The following is a 17,576-nucleotide window of genomic DNA, read 5'->3' as shown; positions in this document are numbered from 1 at the left end:
CACCTGTGATGGGACATTCCAAAAAAAATAAAACTGCAAAATAATAAAAATTATATAGTACCTCTCAATTGTATTGTATTGTATTGTATTGTATTACACATAAGTCATGCTACCAACATAGCAGCTGTGGCCTACGTTGACCTGCGTAGAGTGCTAATGCTATCTTAATAATGCTAGCGGTGCTATTTTGTTGAACCTGGATAATGGATATGCATTCTTTCACTACTTATCACAACTGCACGTTTATCATCACATATTATTATGTTAGTTCATGTTTGAGAATCATGCAGATTAGTGAGGAGTGTGGCATTGGTCAGAGAATCCTTCTTCAGTAAAAGTTTGTAATTTTATATGGCACACTTGATAATAATCTTGGGGCTGGTGGTCAGACATATTTGAAGCTGTTATCACACTGAGGCAGATACAATGACGTCATCAACAAGCATTGGTCGGTAAAGTCCAAATTTATACCATAGGCTAGATTCATACCGTCTACCACATATTTGCGGCAAGGCTCGGTTCTTATTAGTATGGTACTCTAATGAGGGCCATCCTGGAATATAATCCCACATATTCTAAACACACCTCTTTCAGCGCCACTTGTCTTTTAGCATTGATAATTCATCATGCATTGTTCTTTCTAGTATAGGCTTCTTCCACGCGCTTCTGACGGATGAGTAACTAGGTCAAGTTTAAGGCATGCCAGCCTCTCTTCAGCAGTGTGCAACCACCATTTGAGAACCTGAGACGGGGCGCCTGAGCAGACAGGTGAAAGACAGCGGTGGTTCCAGTGATGGAAAGAGTCAGGGCGGACTGGAACGGGATGACAATCTAATGGGGGAGAGCGAGTACAGCGGCGGCAGAGTCCTTGTCAGTCTCGCTTATCTTCCATGTGCCACTCATGAAATATTCGTCCGCTTCTTCCGATGTCACCTTTCCTCCCGCCACTTTGACTATCTCCAGATTGTTTTCCCAGCGGCATGGCCGGCCTGCTGAATGCTTAATGACTCGTTTCTTCACCACGGGGGCTCCGTCAATCTGAAGCGAAACTCATTAAAAAGAAGTAAACATTGCGCAAAGACATCTGGACACATGTTCAAACAGCCCAGTGGCAACGCACAGCCATCCATCCCTCCTACAGGCGATGTCATTGACACACACACGCACCCCCCCCCGCCCCCGCACACACGCACACACACGCACACACACACACCTGCACCCCTACAAAAAGCAAAGCACTCTTGCTCTTCTGAGGCCCAGCAAGTGGATTCAGGAAATTATATTCACCCCGCAGGCTGCGCATGTTTCGGCTCCAACACTGTCAGACTCTTCTTTGTCGAATGATTACAAAAAATTAACTGAGAGCACTCAAAGCTCTCCACTGGAAATGACCACCGCACCTTTTGCTTCGCAGAACTGAGTCAGTGGCGGAGAAGATGCTAACCAACTGGTTTGCCTTCCTGCTTCACAAATTTCTCAAGGTAAGAAAGTAGAAGTAGTGTCAGTCCAGTCCAGTACTTTTTCCATCATCAAAAGTCTTCAGGCACCAAAAGATTTGTTGTTTATTATTGAATCTTTGAGGTGTCATTGAATATTTAATGTTTAACATAGCAACCACTAGACTGAAGGATGGAAGCCTAGTGATTTGATTAGGTATTGTAACATAAGTGACTAGATGGCCCATTGATTGGAAAAGTAAAACTTGAAAAGTGATTTCATCCCCATCATTCTTCTTGATACATCTCGGCTTTAATTGATTGATAGAAGGCCCACATTGCTGTATTTAGATATTTGTAGCTATTAACGTTTACTGCATGCAGGGACTTTTTCTGTTTGAATTTGAAAAGTACGACTCCATTTGAATGCACGTATACTCTTGCCAAACACGAAATGTCAATGTTGAATGTAATATGTGTGTATTATAATCGATAAGACGAATATTCAATCACAACTCGTTACATGGGATGAGTGACTAGCCCGCAACACACACAATAAATCAATTTCTGCGTTTACAAACACTTGATAGTTTGTAGACCCAACCAGTCGTATACATTACAGCTGTGCGATTATGGCCAAAATATCATATCTCAATATTTTTATCAGATATCTTGACAACGATATTATTATGGGTTGAGGGAAAACTAAGCATTTAAAAAAAAAAAAAGAAGTTTTAAAAAAAATTTTTTATTAGAACTTAACTGACAGCCATCAGCATTAAAGTCGACAATACATTTCCTGCAACTGTGCTTTAATGATAAATAACAATTTTATGCTACAACAGAAGTTTTTGTTGTGTTTGCTTGGATGCGTGTATTAACTGCATGATGTCTCTGTTGTTCTGTACCAGTTTGTCCACGCACAACCCTGGTAAAGATAAGCGGTTCATTAACATATCTTTAGTGTTCGTATCTCGATTTGGATACGATAACGACATATCGCCCAGCCCTCGTTTACATATTGTGTTTACAACAGTAGTAACTAACAGTATTTATCATCTAACATTGGGTGACAAGCAGGCAATCTCAGTTGCCATGTAACTTACGTAGCTGGAGCAGCCATCGGCTTCCCATCGACCCACCGCACGATAAAATCACAGCCTAACAGACAGACTAACTTATTTTCTCAAAACTATCGCCGTGCGTGATACTGGAAAACTACCGGTAATCCGCCAGACGTAATATGTTTGATGTCTGTCTCGACTCGGAGAATCTTATCATCTCACCCCATCTCCTTTCTTTCCTTTCTACCTCTTCTGTCACACCTTTCCCTTTAATCCTTGGCGTGGGCGCTCGGCCAAAACAAAAAGGAGTGTGCCGGCGAGCCCCTCTTCATGCTGTTCTGTGCCATCAAACAGCAAATGGAGAAGGGACCCATCGACGCCATCACTGGCGAGGCGCGCTACTCCCTCAGTGAGGACAAACTCATCCGACAGCAGACGGAATACAAGACGCTGGTGAGTCACAAAGGCGAGGAAAAAGCTGGGGGAAAAAAACTGCAACAGATTGAGTTGACTCATATTACACAATTTCTCGTGTGAAGCCGCCAGGTGGGAAAAGTTAACTGATGAATCAGTCAAGTGGACAATGCATCTTACAGCTCATGATGTTAAAATGATGCTGCAAGATAGGAATACTGTACACGTGAGTGACAAGGAATGCATGGGACATGGGTGTTAACATCTTGAATCCCCGAAGGCTACAACGGATTTTGCATTAACTTGTCTAGTGTCAACAGAGCGTGACCATGCATTAAGATATTTGTACGTCGTTCACTATTCTCAAAGGATGCTACGATTGGCGTAAACATTGCGCAGCATCGTTTGCGTTTTCCCACTCTGTTCCTTTCAACATCTTTGAGACGGTGATGAGGACAGGCGGGAGCGGGCGGGGGTGGGGGGTTTCTTTTGTTCACATGACGCAAGAGGCCATTGGTCATGTCACTCACAAAGAGAGAGAGAGAGAGAGAAAAGGAGGAAAATGGAACAAATTGCCATCTAGTCCATGCCAAAAATAGACTATAAAGCACCGTTTTATGAAGACCATAATCCACTCCATTGTCCTGAGTCTTTGCGCATGTGTTCAGCAATTATCTTCAAATGTGTAATTTATTTAGAAACGAATCTATAATCTTGCTCTACACGTTAAGTATTTCTTTCTTGCAATTGAAAGCGATTGTATCATAATTGTATCATAATTGTATGATGCATTTTCACCCACATTAGTGATGCAGACTCTTTGATAGTGAACAACAGTCCGGCCAATTCATGTAAGAAAAGATAAAACTGCTCCAAGTTTGTCTTCCCTGGATGGAGCTTAGACACACTCGCAGCAATCTCAGACAAGAAATTGCAGAAGTACAACAACAGCAGGCGAGCCAAATAAAAGTGACAATGGAAACTGCAGCTGCTTTTGATTTGAGTTTGCTGCCAAGGTTAACGAGCACTTTGACATTAAACAAGAATCCAAAAACACAGACAGTCGTGTCTGGGTCGTATTTTTTTCTCTCTCTCAAAGAATTAAACTAATTGGGACAAAGCAGAGGTCTAGGTTTGCACACTTTCGTGTGAATCATGATACACAAAGACGATGAAATCATTCCAAAAAATTCATCAGAAGTGCCCAAGTGGTTCTCGCAGCCTGCTCGGTAATTCGGCAACGTTTTAGCAATGTTGATGCGGTCAGTTGGCTGCCTGTTCCACTCCGGTCCATCAGTATAACTAACTTTTCCCCAAGGCTTAAAGTTTCCGCTGGCGACAGGATGACACCGCTGTGATCACGGTGTCAGGCAGTCGGAGAGTGTCTCATTACTTGTTTAAAGCCTCTGCCAAAGCTGTACAGCCACATCCTGGAGGTGTGAAATTACATTTCTGCCCCTGAGATCCCCTCTACCGGGATACTCCAGAGAGGAGCGGCTAATGAAAAGGATTTAGCCGGGGAGTACCGGTAACAGCCATCTCTTTCTCCGTATGGCCAGACGCTGAGCTGCGTGAACGCCGACAATGAGAACAGCCCGGAGATCGCCGTCAAGGTGCTCAACTGCGACACCATTACCCAGGTGAAGGAGAAGATCCTCGACGCCGTGTACAAGAACATGCCCTGCTCCCAGCGACCGCGAGCTAACGACATGGACCTAGGTGAGAATCCCGGAAACTCGAAATTCCTCCACTAGCCCAACCATCTAATATCCTGTTTCCATCAATTCCTAAGAAGTAGCAATAATGTTGTTGTGTCCAATCCACCTGGGACGTGTTTAACTCATTCACTGCCAACCATTTTAGTTCTTCATATTGCAGGTTTCAGTTGTCAACTTGCTGAACTCACCTACAAACACAAGCTTGTTTACTCACTCTTCCCGTTGTGCTCGGTATACGTGCCCTAGCCCTGACTCATTCATCCAATCACATTCGGACACTTGCTCATGCAATCGTGAATGAATGTCAGAACTTGTAAAACTCTTACCACCAATTTAGGTAAGGCAACTGCACGGTCGCCACTCACCGCATAATAAAAATAACAGGATGAGGGAATGTTTTTGCAACAATGTCTTGCTACAACCCTGCAGTTGTGTGTTATGTGTATTGTTTTTCAATCGAGCTTTACATTATCCGACTGCCTGTGAGGCCAAGAAGGCAACTGTGATTTGTGATTGGATGAGTGCATCAGGCCGTGGGGCAGAGGATTGCGAGTGCGTCTGTGGAATTAAGGCTGGAGGTTAAGAGAAGCGGTAGTTGGATGCCCTCTGTGGCAACATTAACAATTCATTTTTACAATAAAGAGGTTGTCCATCGACCGATTGTGTTCACTTCATCGTCTGAGTAGACGCTGGAATATATTTTGTCTTTTCACTGTTACAGGAGGGCATTTAGTAAATTCATCGATGGCTGGCGTAAGAATTTAAGACTGCTCGTAAAGTAGTATTAGCGGGTGACTTTTCAAATGGGAGTACATAGCACTTTTTTCTTATATTTGAGGACATTATACCAATAAGTGTGCCAGTCTCATTTTCAGTTCAATATTGCCCGTTTGCAAAACGGTTTCGGCACCGCTACCAGTTTGCAGCGGTTGAAATCAACACCTGTTGATTTCTGCAAGGCATCCGTGTTGTCGCCAAAACACGTGATTGGCGATTAATCCACCCCAAGCTATAACCGACACTGCAGATGAGTAAAGTCGCCGATGTCGACTTGCAATACAGCAGGAGGTTTAATGACCTAGCACGATTCCAGCTCTTGATGTCACTCGCTAGGCCATACACGCACACAAACACACGGAGAGTACGTACGCCAATTAACATTTTCAGAAAAAATATAGCAATGAAGACACTACGAAGGGGGTTTCACGCCAACTGTATCATCCAGAAAGCAGTATGCTAACTCGACTCACAAGGACCACAATGACCAAGTCAATTCGTGGTCAGGAGATCACACCGGTCACGGTCAATTCCCCCGTCAGATGTGACCCGATTTCTTTGTGCTTTTCTCCGCACACTGCAGAATGGCGTCAGGGCAGGACGGCTCGCGTGGTTCTTCAGGATGAAGACATCACCACCAAAATCGAGGGGGACTGGAAAAGACTCAACACACTGCTCCACTACCAGGTAGGCAAAAAGAACTTAGCAGAGGAACAAATCTAAAGACTTTATATGCTTTCTTTTGTTTGATTAGTTATCTGACGGCTGGATGATTTTTTTTTTTCAATCCTTTTCAATTTGTTGCTCAAGGAAATCTCAGCAAATGCACACAGTTCATGAAGGACAAATCATTATTTAGTCTTATTCATTGCACATTGAGATTTTCTTCCTTAGGGTTATACACGTGCGCATACTGTGTAGTCAATTCTTCAGCTTCCATGCACAGGTCGGCAGCCTTGGATGAGGATTTATGTTTCTTTGTTGGCCAAATGTTGGTGTTGACTCACGAGTTGGAGCTGAAGGAACGCTGGAAGTCACATGAGTTCAAACGGCCAAGAAAAGAAAGACAAAGACTGTCTGACTAGAACAGAAATTAAGTCCTTTCATCTGGCAAAAGTGTAGTTTTGCTCTTTCACTTCTAATCTACCAGGCGTGGAAACAGTCATTCGGTTGAGAAGGAAGACTTACTGTATATTTCATAGTACTTACTGATGCATTTCTTAGCACATACCGACTATCATTAAACCACGGATAGGCAAACTTTTGTGTCAAGGGGCACATTTGATTTTTAAAACCAACAAATGGAACATCTCATTTGTAGATAAGGTAAACTAAATCAAATTCAAATGTGTATGTAAAATATGTAAAATATAAACAATTTATTTAATAACAAATTAATTAATTTAATAAAATAAACATTTGTGTTTATTTTACTGCTGTTTTTATTTTTAGTAACAGGCTTGACCAATTATTTAAGAAGATAAATGAAAAAAAAGAAAACTTTGTAATTGATGTGATGAAAGTCGAGTCGATTAATCGATTATGTCATTGATATTTTTTCTGCATATTACAGTGGTCCCCAACATTTTGCGATTCAGACCGATTCACATACTCGATGATCATGCATAGAAACAAATAATTAAAAATACAACTCTCCATTACACTAATTGTAGTTGTAATTAAATTAGAGGGAGTCCTGCACATGTTTCGGTCTCACAGACACCTCGGACAGGACACAAAGACAATAAATGTGTGCCAACAAAAAATTGATACATCATAGAAGTTGTTTGCTACAACACAAAAGCAATGTCTTAACACTTAAAGCGGAAGTCGACCCAAACATATTTTTTTCAACAATATGTTCTAGTTGAAGCATGGCATTCTGATAAATATTGGGTTTGTGCAATAAGAGTTAATCCACCCGTTTTTAGCCATAAAAGTGGTCCTGCTGGCAAATTGGCCCATTGGAAGTCAAGATGCCAACAACTTAATCAGCAATTAGTCAACTTTAAGCCTTAAATTCTCACTAGTCCAGCAGTAAAGTCAACTTCATTTGGCTCAACCCCTATTTTACGGGATGTAGCCTTGTGTACACCCGCTATCCTTCAGCACCGTGACGCAACTGCCAACAACACAAAAAGTCAAACATTACCTACCTTTGACGTTACAGGTGACAGATCGCTGCGTGGTGGCTTTGGTGCCCAAACAGATGTCGTCGTTCAACATCCCATGCTCAGCCAGCTTCCCAAGAAGTATCAGCAGATATGGTAAATACTGACAATGAAACACAAATAAACTGCCATTTGTCACATTTCACGGCAACATCATAATTTCTAATCAGGCAGCCGTATATCAAAATTTCTCAGTTAAAACAACTGCATGGAACTGAGAAGATAAACCCATATGATTCAGCAAATAACTGGGAGCTTTCATTTACATGGTTCAAAATTGTGAATGGTGAAAAGCAAGAGTCCAACACAAAGCATGGTGAACCAAGTCAAATGAATAAATCCCATCACTATGTAGAGACTACAACAACATGAATGAGATCATTCAAAGTGGTGCAAACGGCATGGCACAATAGTCTTTAGTGAACAAAATGCCAACTGTCTATCAAAGCGACATTTGACCCTCCAGGTGTGGATATCCCCTTCCGCTCCACGCCCACCAGCCCCGACAGCCCCCATTCCCGCGTGCCCATGCTGACCCCTGACCTGGAGAGTGGGGTCAAAGTATGGCACTTGGTCAAGAACCACGAGCACGGAGACCAAAAGGAGGGCGAGCGAGGCAGCAAAATGGTGTCGGAGATTTACCTCACCAGGCTCTTGGCGACAAAGGCATGTGTCACTAATAATGTATTCATCAATATGCATTTACTTATCTTTATTTATTTATTTTTTTTAATGAATTCTTATTTTTTTTTATTGTATTCATTGTATTAACTGCACTATCACTTATTTTATGTTTCATTGTATTCCATGTTTTTCATTTTATGTCATTGTTGCAGATAAAGGGCTGTATGTGCACTCCATTTACCTTTTTTACATTTTTTAACCATTTATATTCATTAAAGCAGTTCGTGTCCATATTATAATTTAAAATTTTGAAAAAAATCTGGATTCTCGATCCCCCCCATACATTACAATAAGAAAGCAAAATTGGAGTGAAGTGGCGCTACCTAGTGGAGAAATCAGTGATTTACAGCGTCTTCAATATACCATTCACCATGGTGTGGGGTCTCCCCGGCTAATCTGGGCCGGGGGTCTTCCCGTGGCCCGTGGGCTGTCATTCCCCTCAGCGTGAATGAGCCCCCCTTGGGTACCCTTTCCTCATATGGTTTCTCTGTGCTTTGTCATGTCTTTTTTAAACCCAGTTCATCCGGTTGTGTGCTTGTGAGTGTGTGGGTGTGGGTGTGTGCGTATTGCGAGTGCTGATGTACTGGCGGATATATGTCTTTGGGTTTGTTGGGAGGGGGGGCGGCATCCTTTTATGTTGTGTTTTGGACATTTTTATTGGACAGCTCTTTGAGTTGCATTTTTCTTTGTATGAAAGGTGCTATATAAATAAATCTGATTGATTGATCGATTGATTGATTGTCTTGCATTCTAAAGCGCTGTCCCAGGCAAACAGAATTACCATAGAACATTTTAACTCAAAATAGTGAGAAAAGAATCATGTCCATATTAAGTCATCCAAACGTGCTAATTCTGTGTTAACGTTACCTTCAGGGCACACTACAGAAATTTGTGGACGACCTGTTCGAGACGCTGTTTAGCACCGTGTGCCGGGGCACCGCCCTGCCGCTAGCCATCAAATACATGTTTGACTTTCTGGACGAGCAGGCCGACAGACACGGCATCTACGACACGGATGTCCGCCATACCTGGAAGAGCAACTGGTGAGTGGAGTGTTTTCCAAGTGATCCTCCTTTCAAATGTCCACTAGAAAAACCAAAGTATCAACAGCAGGAGCACATCTTTGTTGCTGCTCTATGGCTTACTTAAATGCAAAGAGGACACCAACGCCTCATTTGCCTGCTCACACTGGCCTCTAATGGATATAAATATTTAGATTTGAATCACCGCTACAAAGTTCTCCAGTCAAGAGTGTGAATTTAAAAACACACTCACACGAATACTATTTGGTTCTCGGCTTTAACTAACTTCCACTGTTGGCCTTCAACTATTATTTCACTAAGTGCCATTTTTAAGCTTTTTTAAATTTACCTTTGAAACTACCTTTTGAAGTGTGTCTATATTTGGCCGATGATTTACTGGCGACCAGTCCATGTTGTAGCTCGATTCTTTCACCAAGAGTCTGCTTGAGATAAGCTCCAGCTCAGGCGCAATTATAATGAGGACAAACGCTATAGAAAATGGATAAATGGACAAAACAGCAACTTCTCATTCACTAATTAGAACATTATTATATATTTGGCATTTTTAATGTGAATGTTGTTATAATACTCATATGACATTTTGACTCCCCTTTCAACTAAATGAGTGTTAATGTTATTTATTTATGCCAAAATGCACAACTCTAATTGCAAATTCATCAAATGTTTCAGTTTTCCAAAGAAATCCAGCATTATTTATTGCATTTTGCATTTTTCAAGACTTAATTTTTTTAAGGATAAATGGGCCTTTATTTTTTGAAAATCAAAATGAAGTCTTTACGTCGATCCATTGATACAATTATTTGAAATATCCATCCATTTTCCATAACGTTTTCCTCTGATTCAATTGCGGGTCAAAAATTATTCAGACTCACATTAATACCGGTGGACAATTCTTCAAGTCTCCAATGCATGTTTTTGGAATGTGGGAGGAAGTCGGAGTACGCAATCCATCTATCCATCCATCCATTATCTGAACCGCTGGAGTACGCAATGAAATGTCATTTTAACAGAAATTGTTCCACACTATATCTTTGTTCCCTCTGCTATTCCCAGCCTCCCCTTGCGCTTCTGGGTGAACGTGATCAAGAACCCGCAGTTTGTCTTTGACATTCATAAGAGCAGCATCACGGACGCCTGTCTGTCCGTGGTGGCTCAGACCTTCATGGACTCGTGCTCCACCTCCGAACACCGTCTGGGCAAAGATTCGCCCTCCACCAAGCTGCTCTACGCTAAGGACATCCCGCACTACAAAAGCTGGGTTGAAAGGTAGGACTTGCTGTGTGTAGCTAAAATATGTCGATGAACAGTTTATAAATAAAAAAGCAGAGAGATGGTTTAAAGGCTTGTGGGTGTGGCATGCGCGATGATCGTTTACGCAACAGGGTCAAATTAAAAATGAATACAAAACATGTTAGCATTGTGTGACTTATTAATAGCATTTGGTTTTATGCATGCGGCAACATGTTCAGTGTTACTGTTGCTGCTGGCTTGATGTGTAATTAATTGAGATTTTTTTCCCCTCAGTATTGCAACTGCAATGTAATATGCATCTTCTCTTGGCACCCTTGTTGTTTCTGATGAAGAAGGGGCGGCATGGTTGGCTGATGTGAAAAGTGTGGATAAAAATGCGATTACACAAACCCGTGTCTAAAAAACAGTGCGCACCAATGATTGAATTGCCGATTATCCCGCTCTAGCGCCTACGATGTAAAGCAGCCACTGTGTCCGCTTACTACTTGAAGGGGAAGGGTTGGCCATGTCTGACACGGCGAGTGCGTCTCCCCTTTCAGGTACTACGCCGACATCAACCGCCTGCCTGCCATCAGCGATCAGGACATGAATGCCTATCTGGCTGAGCAGGCGCGCCTCCACTCCAGCGAGTTCAATGCGCTCAGTGCTCTCCACGAGATCTACAGCTACGTCAGCAAATACAGCCAGGAGGTGAGGACGAGTGCGCCGTGGAGCCGCAAAATGTGACGATGGACTCATCATTATGGCATCTAAGTAACTTTCAACACTGACCTTGAAGCACACATGTAATCCAACCTTGGAGAGAAAAAGGCCCTTTCACATTGCCTGCGTGTTCTGTATAAACAACACTGACACGGAATGGAGTGACAACGTTATCTTGGGAATATTCATGCTTCTGAGGTACTAGCCGAAGCCTAACAGACACAGACTAATAAAGGTTACCTTATCTGTGTTATCACAATATCGGTGAAACCTTTGTATACAGGAAAAGAAAAAAAATGCAGCCACAAGTCCTCTAATCATGTTTCGAAAGAGAAAGAGAAAAAAATAAAAGATACACTACTCACAAAAAGTGAAATGCTTCAAAGAGGATGCTCTCCAAGGGAAGTAGCTCATGAGTTTAGAGTGTTAAAAAAAATTGTCATCAGCATCTTGCAACAGAGATACAGAGAGACTGGAAGAGTCACATATAGGCATGGAAGTGCCTATCTGCAGGTTTATTGGTTGGCTGCTTATTAAAGAACAAGTTGCGTAAAATGCACTGAAACATTGAACAGGCAAACATGTATTTAAAAGTTTAGAGATGGTCAAATTAAATTGTGGGTGCTTTGTGAAATTTCACCGAAAGCTCAATTTCCCTAAATTTTTGTGAGTAGTAGTTTGCACAAAGTTAATGTAGTTATCGAAGCATTTGCCTTTAGAAAGCCCATAGAATTATAATATCAGGATAACCTGCAGAATCAATCTGGCTCAGCTTTAAGCTAAACTGCCTTTATTGTCAATCTTTTTTTTTTAAATCAAATGGTGTCTCGCCAATTAAAATAAAACAATATAATGACGATCGGCTCTTTTCTTGACCGACCATCGCAAATGTCATTTGTAAAAATAGACAGAGAGCCAATCGCTAAGAATGTGAAGATTTTCAAAGCTGTACAGAACTCAATAGTAAAAAATTTGAAATTGCTGCTGTATGAATAATACTCAACTTCAGGGATGGGAAACTTAAATGATGGTAGGAGCTACAATTTTATCATCAGCGCTATTGGGGGGGGGGCACTCGCTGCACTTCAAACTAGAAGTATTACAAAAATGCCATTTTAAGTAAGGACACAATATGTGCCATCCCACAAATAGCAAAAATCTGCATATCTTTGCTGTCCGGCGGAAACCTTGTTTGTCCAAATACGGTCAAATTCTTTTTTTTTCTCAATTTTTTCCCACGGGCCATTCAGGGTATGGCCCGCGGGGCACCAGTGGCGCATCCCTGCGTTGCCGTGCTTTGTGCCAATGCTATTAGCAAGACTCCACCTCACAACACACTTCCCCCGGCTGAGGTTGAGGTTTAGCAGTTCATACAACCATTTACGGTCCGTTTCCATGGGGGCCTGGCCAGCTTGTGAGTGGGCAGATTGGCCGGTGGTTGGTGCCCTGTTGCCACCCACAGCCATTGGCTGGACACGACACCGGCTGTATGCATGTGTGCACCCTGATAAGAGTTAGCAGACATTTTCAGTGTATTAATTTTTTTTAAAAAGCATAAACATCACAGAGGCCAAAGTGGTAAAAATTATAACAACGGCAGCTAACGGCCATACGCATATAACACCAATTTGGGATGTTCGTGATGATGAAAGAAATGTTGGCGTAATTTTATGATAATTCATCATTTTTAGCTAGTCTGTTGCTTTCACTTTGTGATCTTGCTAAATGTGTGTGTGCGCGTGTGTGTGTTTGCATTAGATCACGGAGGCGCTAGAGCGGGACGAGCAGGCCCAGAAGCAGAAGTTGGCATATAAATTGGAGCAGATCATCTCAGCCATGTCTGCCGAGAGCTGAGACGCACGCCAACATACATATGCGCGCACGCTCACGCACACATGCTGTACACGCAGAAACACAATACAAGCATATGCTGAGGCGGAGAGGAGGAGGTGGAAGAGGAGGAGTAACATGCGCACAGCAAGTGCACTCAAACGTGCCTGCATGTCATGTGTATGCCTGCACACAAACACCCAGAGAGAGACTCATGTATGCAGTAATGCTTGTAAACTTCATGGACCTAGTTCAAATGACACACACGTGAAAACGTGAATACACCAAGGAAAGACACACGGACAGCAGATCATCACAAAGCATGATGTTTGTATTCAACGCCATTCTCTAGTAACATGCACCCATTGTCCAAAAGTGTCCTGCTACACCCACCCACCCCAACGGGGGGAGCCGTGCTCATGCTTCGTCGCGGAGAGAATCACGCAAAGAATGACAACTCATCTCTGAAAGATCAACAGATAGAGGCGCTCATGTTGTTGACTAATAACAGCGAGCTGTCGTGTGATAACGGTACATGCGCTACGCGTCACAGGCTGGACGCGATGCTGCCATTTAAGTATTTTGCCAACAGCGGGTTCGTGTTATGTATTTTATCAACCGTAGATTTTAATTTGATTCCATTCAGAACCAACCATTTTCTAAAACGCTTTTCTTCATGAGTGAGTTGGGTGAGCTGGTGCCTATCCCAGCTGACTTTGGGCGAGAGAAGCTAGGTACTCCCTGGACTAGTCGCCAGCCAATCACAGAACACATAAAGACAAACCATTCACGATGGACCATTTAGAGTCTTCAATGAACCTAACTTATGTTTTTGCAAGCAATGGGATAAAATGCTAACCAGCAGAGAAGAAGACTGGAGCCAAGATTCAAACCCTGAATCTCAAGACTGTGAAGCAGATGTGTTGACCACTAGCTGTGATGCTGCAGATTCTAATTTTATTCCCAAAAATAGTTTACTGAGGCAATTTTCACTTGAGATTGAAACAAGCGCAGATCCGTTTGCTTGAATAGCGTGTTTCTTATGCTAGCGTAATGCTGTTACTGACAAACAAGTGGAGCAGAAAAACTCAAGTGGTTGGGATTAGTTGACAACCATCCATCCATTTTTTATAGCCCCTATGCTGTTCAGGGTCGTGGGGAGCTTGCGCCTACTGCATCCCAACTGACATCAGGCAACAGGCAGACTACATCCTGGTCGGCATCAATCACAGGACACAAATAGAGACGGACAAGCATTCACACTCACATTGACGGCATCAGTGGGAACCGAACCGGAAACCTGACGTGTGAACCGCTACCCTATCACACACATCAACTTCATCATCACACTTATGGACAATTTAAATTCTGCAATGAACCTAAGAATCACTGCCTAAGTACAGTTCACTTGTATTTAACTTTTAGGTTAAAACCATTCGTTTGTATTTACACTTTATGAACTGTTTGTTTTTGAAACATTTATTTTGGTACAATTGCTTTTTACTTTGATGTGCAATACATTTCAATGGAATCATTCAATATATATATTTTTAATTTTTCTGTATTGAAGCACAGTGTTAACGTTTGTAACAGGAGAAAAGCCACTCAAGCATGCAAAGTACACACAGGAAGGCCAGAGCAGAGATTCAAACCAAGAACCTTAGGGCTGCGAGGCAGAGGTGCTTATCACTGCACTGCTGTACGGCCCGCAAAATGTGCCATGCCTCTTTTTCCGTTTTGGTCCAGCCTAGAGAACCAAGTGTGAACACAGCCATAAAAGCACATTTCAAGAATATTCTCACCTTTCACATTCATCATACCCCATGTCCCTGCATAAAATGCATTAAGATGTATGTCATCGTACTGAAAAAAAGCAGTATGAAATATGACATGCACAGATATGTAGAACACTAATTCACAGTCATTAAAGTTAAGTGGAAAACAAACTGAACTGTAGGAGAAGGTGTTATTAAAGAAGAGAAAGTCAACCAAAAAATATTTTTTTCAAGAATATGTTCTATGCAGGCAGCACGGTGGTTGGCACGTCCGCCTCACAGTTCACAGGTCGTGGGTTCAATCCCGGCTCCGGCCTACCTGTGGGGAGTTTGCATGTTCTCCCCGTGCCTGTGTGGGTTTTCTCCGGGTACTCCGGTTTCCTCCCACATTCCAAAAACATGCATGGTAGGTTGATTGGACACTCTAAATTGCCCTAGGTGTGATTGTGAGTGGGGATTTTTGTTTGTCTCTGTGTGCCCTGCGATTGACTGGCAACCAATTCAGGGTGTCCCCCGCCTACTGCCCTTGTGAGGATAAGCGGTATAGATAATGGATGGATGGATCCATGTTCTATGCAGGCCCACTAGTTGAAACAAGGCAATATGATTAATATCAAATATGAGTTAAGCAGCAAAATCCACCCGTTTTTAGCCATCTCGGGGGCGGCCATTTTGTCATCGACTGAAAATGACATCACAACTACTCAGGGCTCAGATAACGACCAATCCTGGCTCACCTGTTTTCTGAAGCTGAGCTAAGATTGGTCATTATCTGAGCCCTGAGGGTGTGTGATGTCATTTTCAGTGGACTGAAGTGACAAAATGGCACCCCCAGAGATGGCTATTATGGGTGGAATTTGTTGCTTAGCTCATATTCCACAAACACAGTATTAATCAAAATTCTGTGTTTCAACTAGTGGGCCTGCATACAACATATTCTTTAAAAAAAATATGTTTGGGTTGACTTCCGCTTTAATGAAGCCGCAAGCCCCGACTTATACTTGTTCTTTCTCCCCATCTCATAAGTCATTGTTTACATTGTACTTGAAACGCACCAAGTGTGCGAGGACAAGAACACCTGTCGCTCCTGTGAAGAAATGCAGGTGGCTGCTGGGTTCGTCCGATAAATCCGCTTTAATAAAAATAACCTGGACAATGAAGATCAAGAACCTGCTGCAGGGCTTCTAATTTTGGAATCGTTTGCAGTGCAGAGAGCTGCTGCCGGATCTAAGATGATGGATGCCACGCGCAGTCGGCTCATTAGCCGGTCCTTGTAAATTTCATGCGGTCTGCCGCCTGACTGCACTTGACTCGCTTCGCATCTCGCCCGTCTCCATCTTTAATTGTGTAATTCACGTCTTTTTATCTGTACCCGACTGCTGGTGGTCTTTTTTGCTGCTGTATTTATAGAGTGCCATATAGAAACTTATCACGACAAAACTGTCAGTCTGAGGCCTGTTTGGGCATTTCAGTTTTGTTCACGACGCACCAAACTGTGACAAAGGCAAATGTTTTGGTGTGCTCGGTCACGCCTGTCCACATGGAGGGCTACTTTTATTTTTGTCGAGCCCTGCCATCAATTCAAAACAAAAAGATGAGAAAAGAAGCCTCCATTTCCTGTTAAATGTTGAAATATGACAAAGGACCCATGTGTTTTATGTGTGATTTGATAAGTTATAAATGTGTCGTGCAATAAACTGTCACATGTGTTTTTTAAACTATATATTATTGTATAAATATTGTACATAGAAAACACTCCTATTTTGCAAGCAAAAGATTCACTTTTTACTGTTGTTATAAATTAAACTGAACAGCTGAGGATACTCACTCTTGCCTGCTTTCTTTTGTGTTGATCAGCAGCCTTTCTCAAGGCCGGCCTGGAGCTCATTAAAAAGAGCAACATACATACTGTAAAAGAGAGGGGAAAGAATGTCTACTCAGCTTCTCTCCCTAATTCACAAACCAATTCTAGCACTGACACGCTTGCATGCCTTACTCTTCTAGTAACTCACCGGCATGCTGATTCACTTGGGGGAACTGTAAGTGAGTTTTCATTGGAAAGGTATAATCATGTCAGCCAGATTTGTTACATGTGCACAAAGCCTTACACTGCCACTCTACTGAATTTAGAACAGGACCTGTATAAAATATTGTCTTATTTGGACTATCATAGGCACTGGAAAATCAATCATAGGTCAATTCCTTTGTAGTGATGGAGAATGGATATTGACACAGATGTTTTGATGGTCGTTAATGTAAAATACCTGAAACTTGCTGCCTTATTTTGAAATTTTGATAATTAAATCAGTCATTGGGTAGTAATAATAATAATAATGTCTGGCTAGGATCGTGCAAAGAGGGGCGAGTCATCCAATGACTGATTCTGTGGCTCAGCCCAACTTGGTGTTGACCGCACACCTAAGGTGTCATCGCTGAACCTATTTTTGGGTAGGGGGCCGCACTCTGAACACACCCATACGACAGGATAATTTCTCTGTATAATGTTTTCGAGACAACAGAGAATCTGGTCTTTGATCGTAAGGGAAAATGATGACATTTGTCCCGACTGTTGTAATACGTATACCGCTCTAGCACTTTAGTCAAATTGAACATTTATAAATATCAGTAAATGTTGGCCCAAAACTATGATAATTTCTCCGTTTGACACAATGATGAAACTTTAAGCATCACACCCTGAGTTCACTAGATGA

General features: G+C 42.3%; 1 protein-coding gene across 1 annotated transcript in view; it reads left to right on the top strand.

Moving 5' to 3' along the window:
- Nucleotides 1–14,629, top strand: part of LOC147141775 (plexin-A2-like) — a 120,130-nt gene extending 105,501 nt beyond the window's left edge. The window contains exons 23-32 of the mRNA XM_086040361.1: nt 1,415–1,481; nt 2,807–2,953; nt 4,474–4,633; nt 5,993–6,096; nt 7,580–7,676; nt 8,047–8,246; nt 9,138–9,307; nt 10,361–10,573; nt 11,098–11,248; nt 13,019–14,629. Coding sequence (XP_085896487.1) covers nt 1,415–1,481; nt 2,807–2,953; nt 4,474–4,633; nt 5,993–6,096; nt 7,580–7,676; nt 8,047–8,246; nt 9,138–9,307; nt 10,361–10,573; nt 11,098–11,248; nt 13,019–13,114 — 1,405 coding nt within the window. The 3' untranslated portion in view covers nt 13,115–14,629. The remainder of the gene's footprint in view (nt 1–1,414; nt 1,482–2,806; nt 2,954–4,473; nt 4,634–5,992; nt 6,097–7,579; nt 7,677–8,046; nt 8,247–9,137; nt 9,308–10,360; nt 10,574–11,097; nt 11,249–13,018) is intronic.
- Nucleotides 14,630–17,576: the final 2,947 nt, after the last annotated feature.

This window comes from Filicampus tigris, chromosome 9 (assembly GCF_054856515.1).
Source record: "Filicampus tigris isolate MCC_2025a chromosome 9, RoL_Ftig_1.0, whole genome shotgun sequence".
NCBI lineage: Eukaryota > Metazoa > Chordata > Actinopteri > Syngnathiformes > Syngnathidae > Filicampus > Filicampus tigris.
This window is presented reverse-complemented; position numbering and strand designations above follow the sequence as displayed.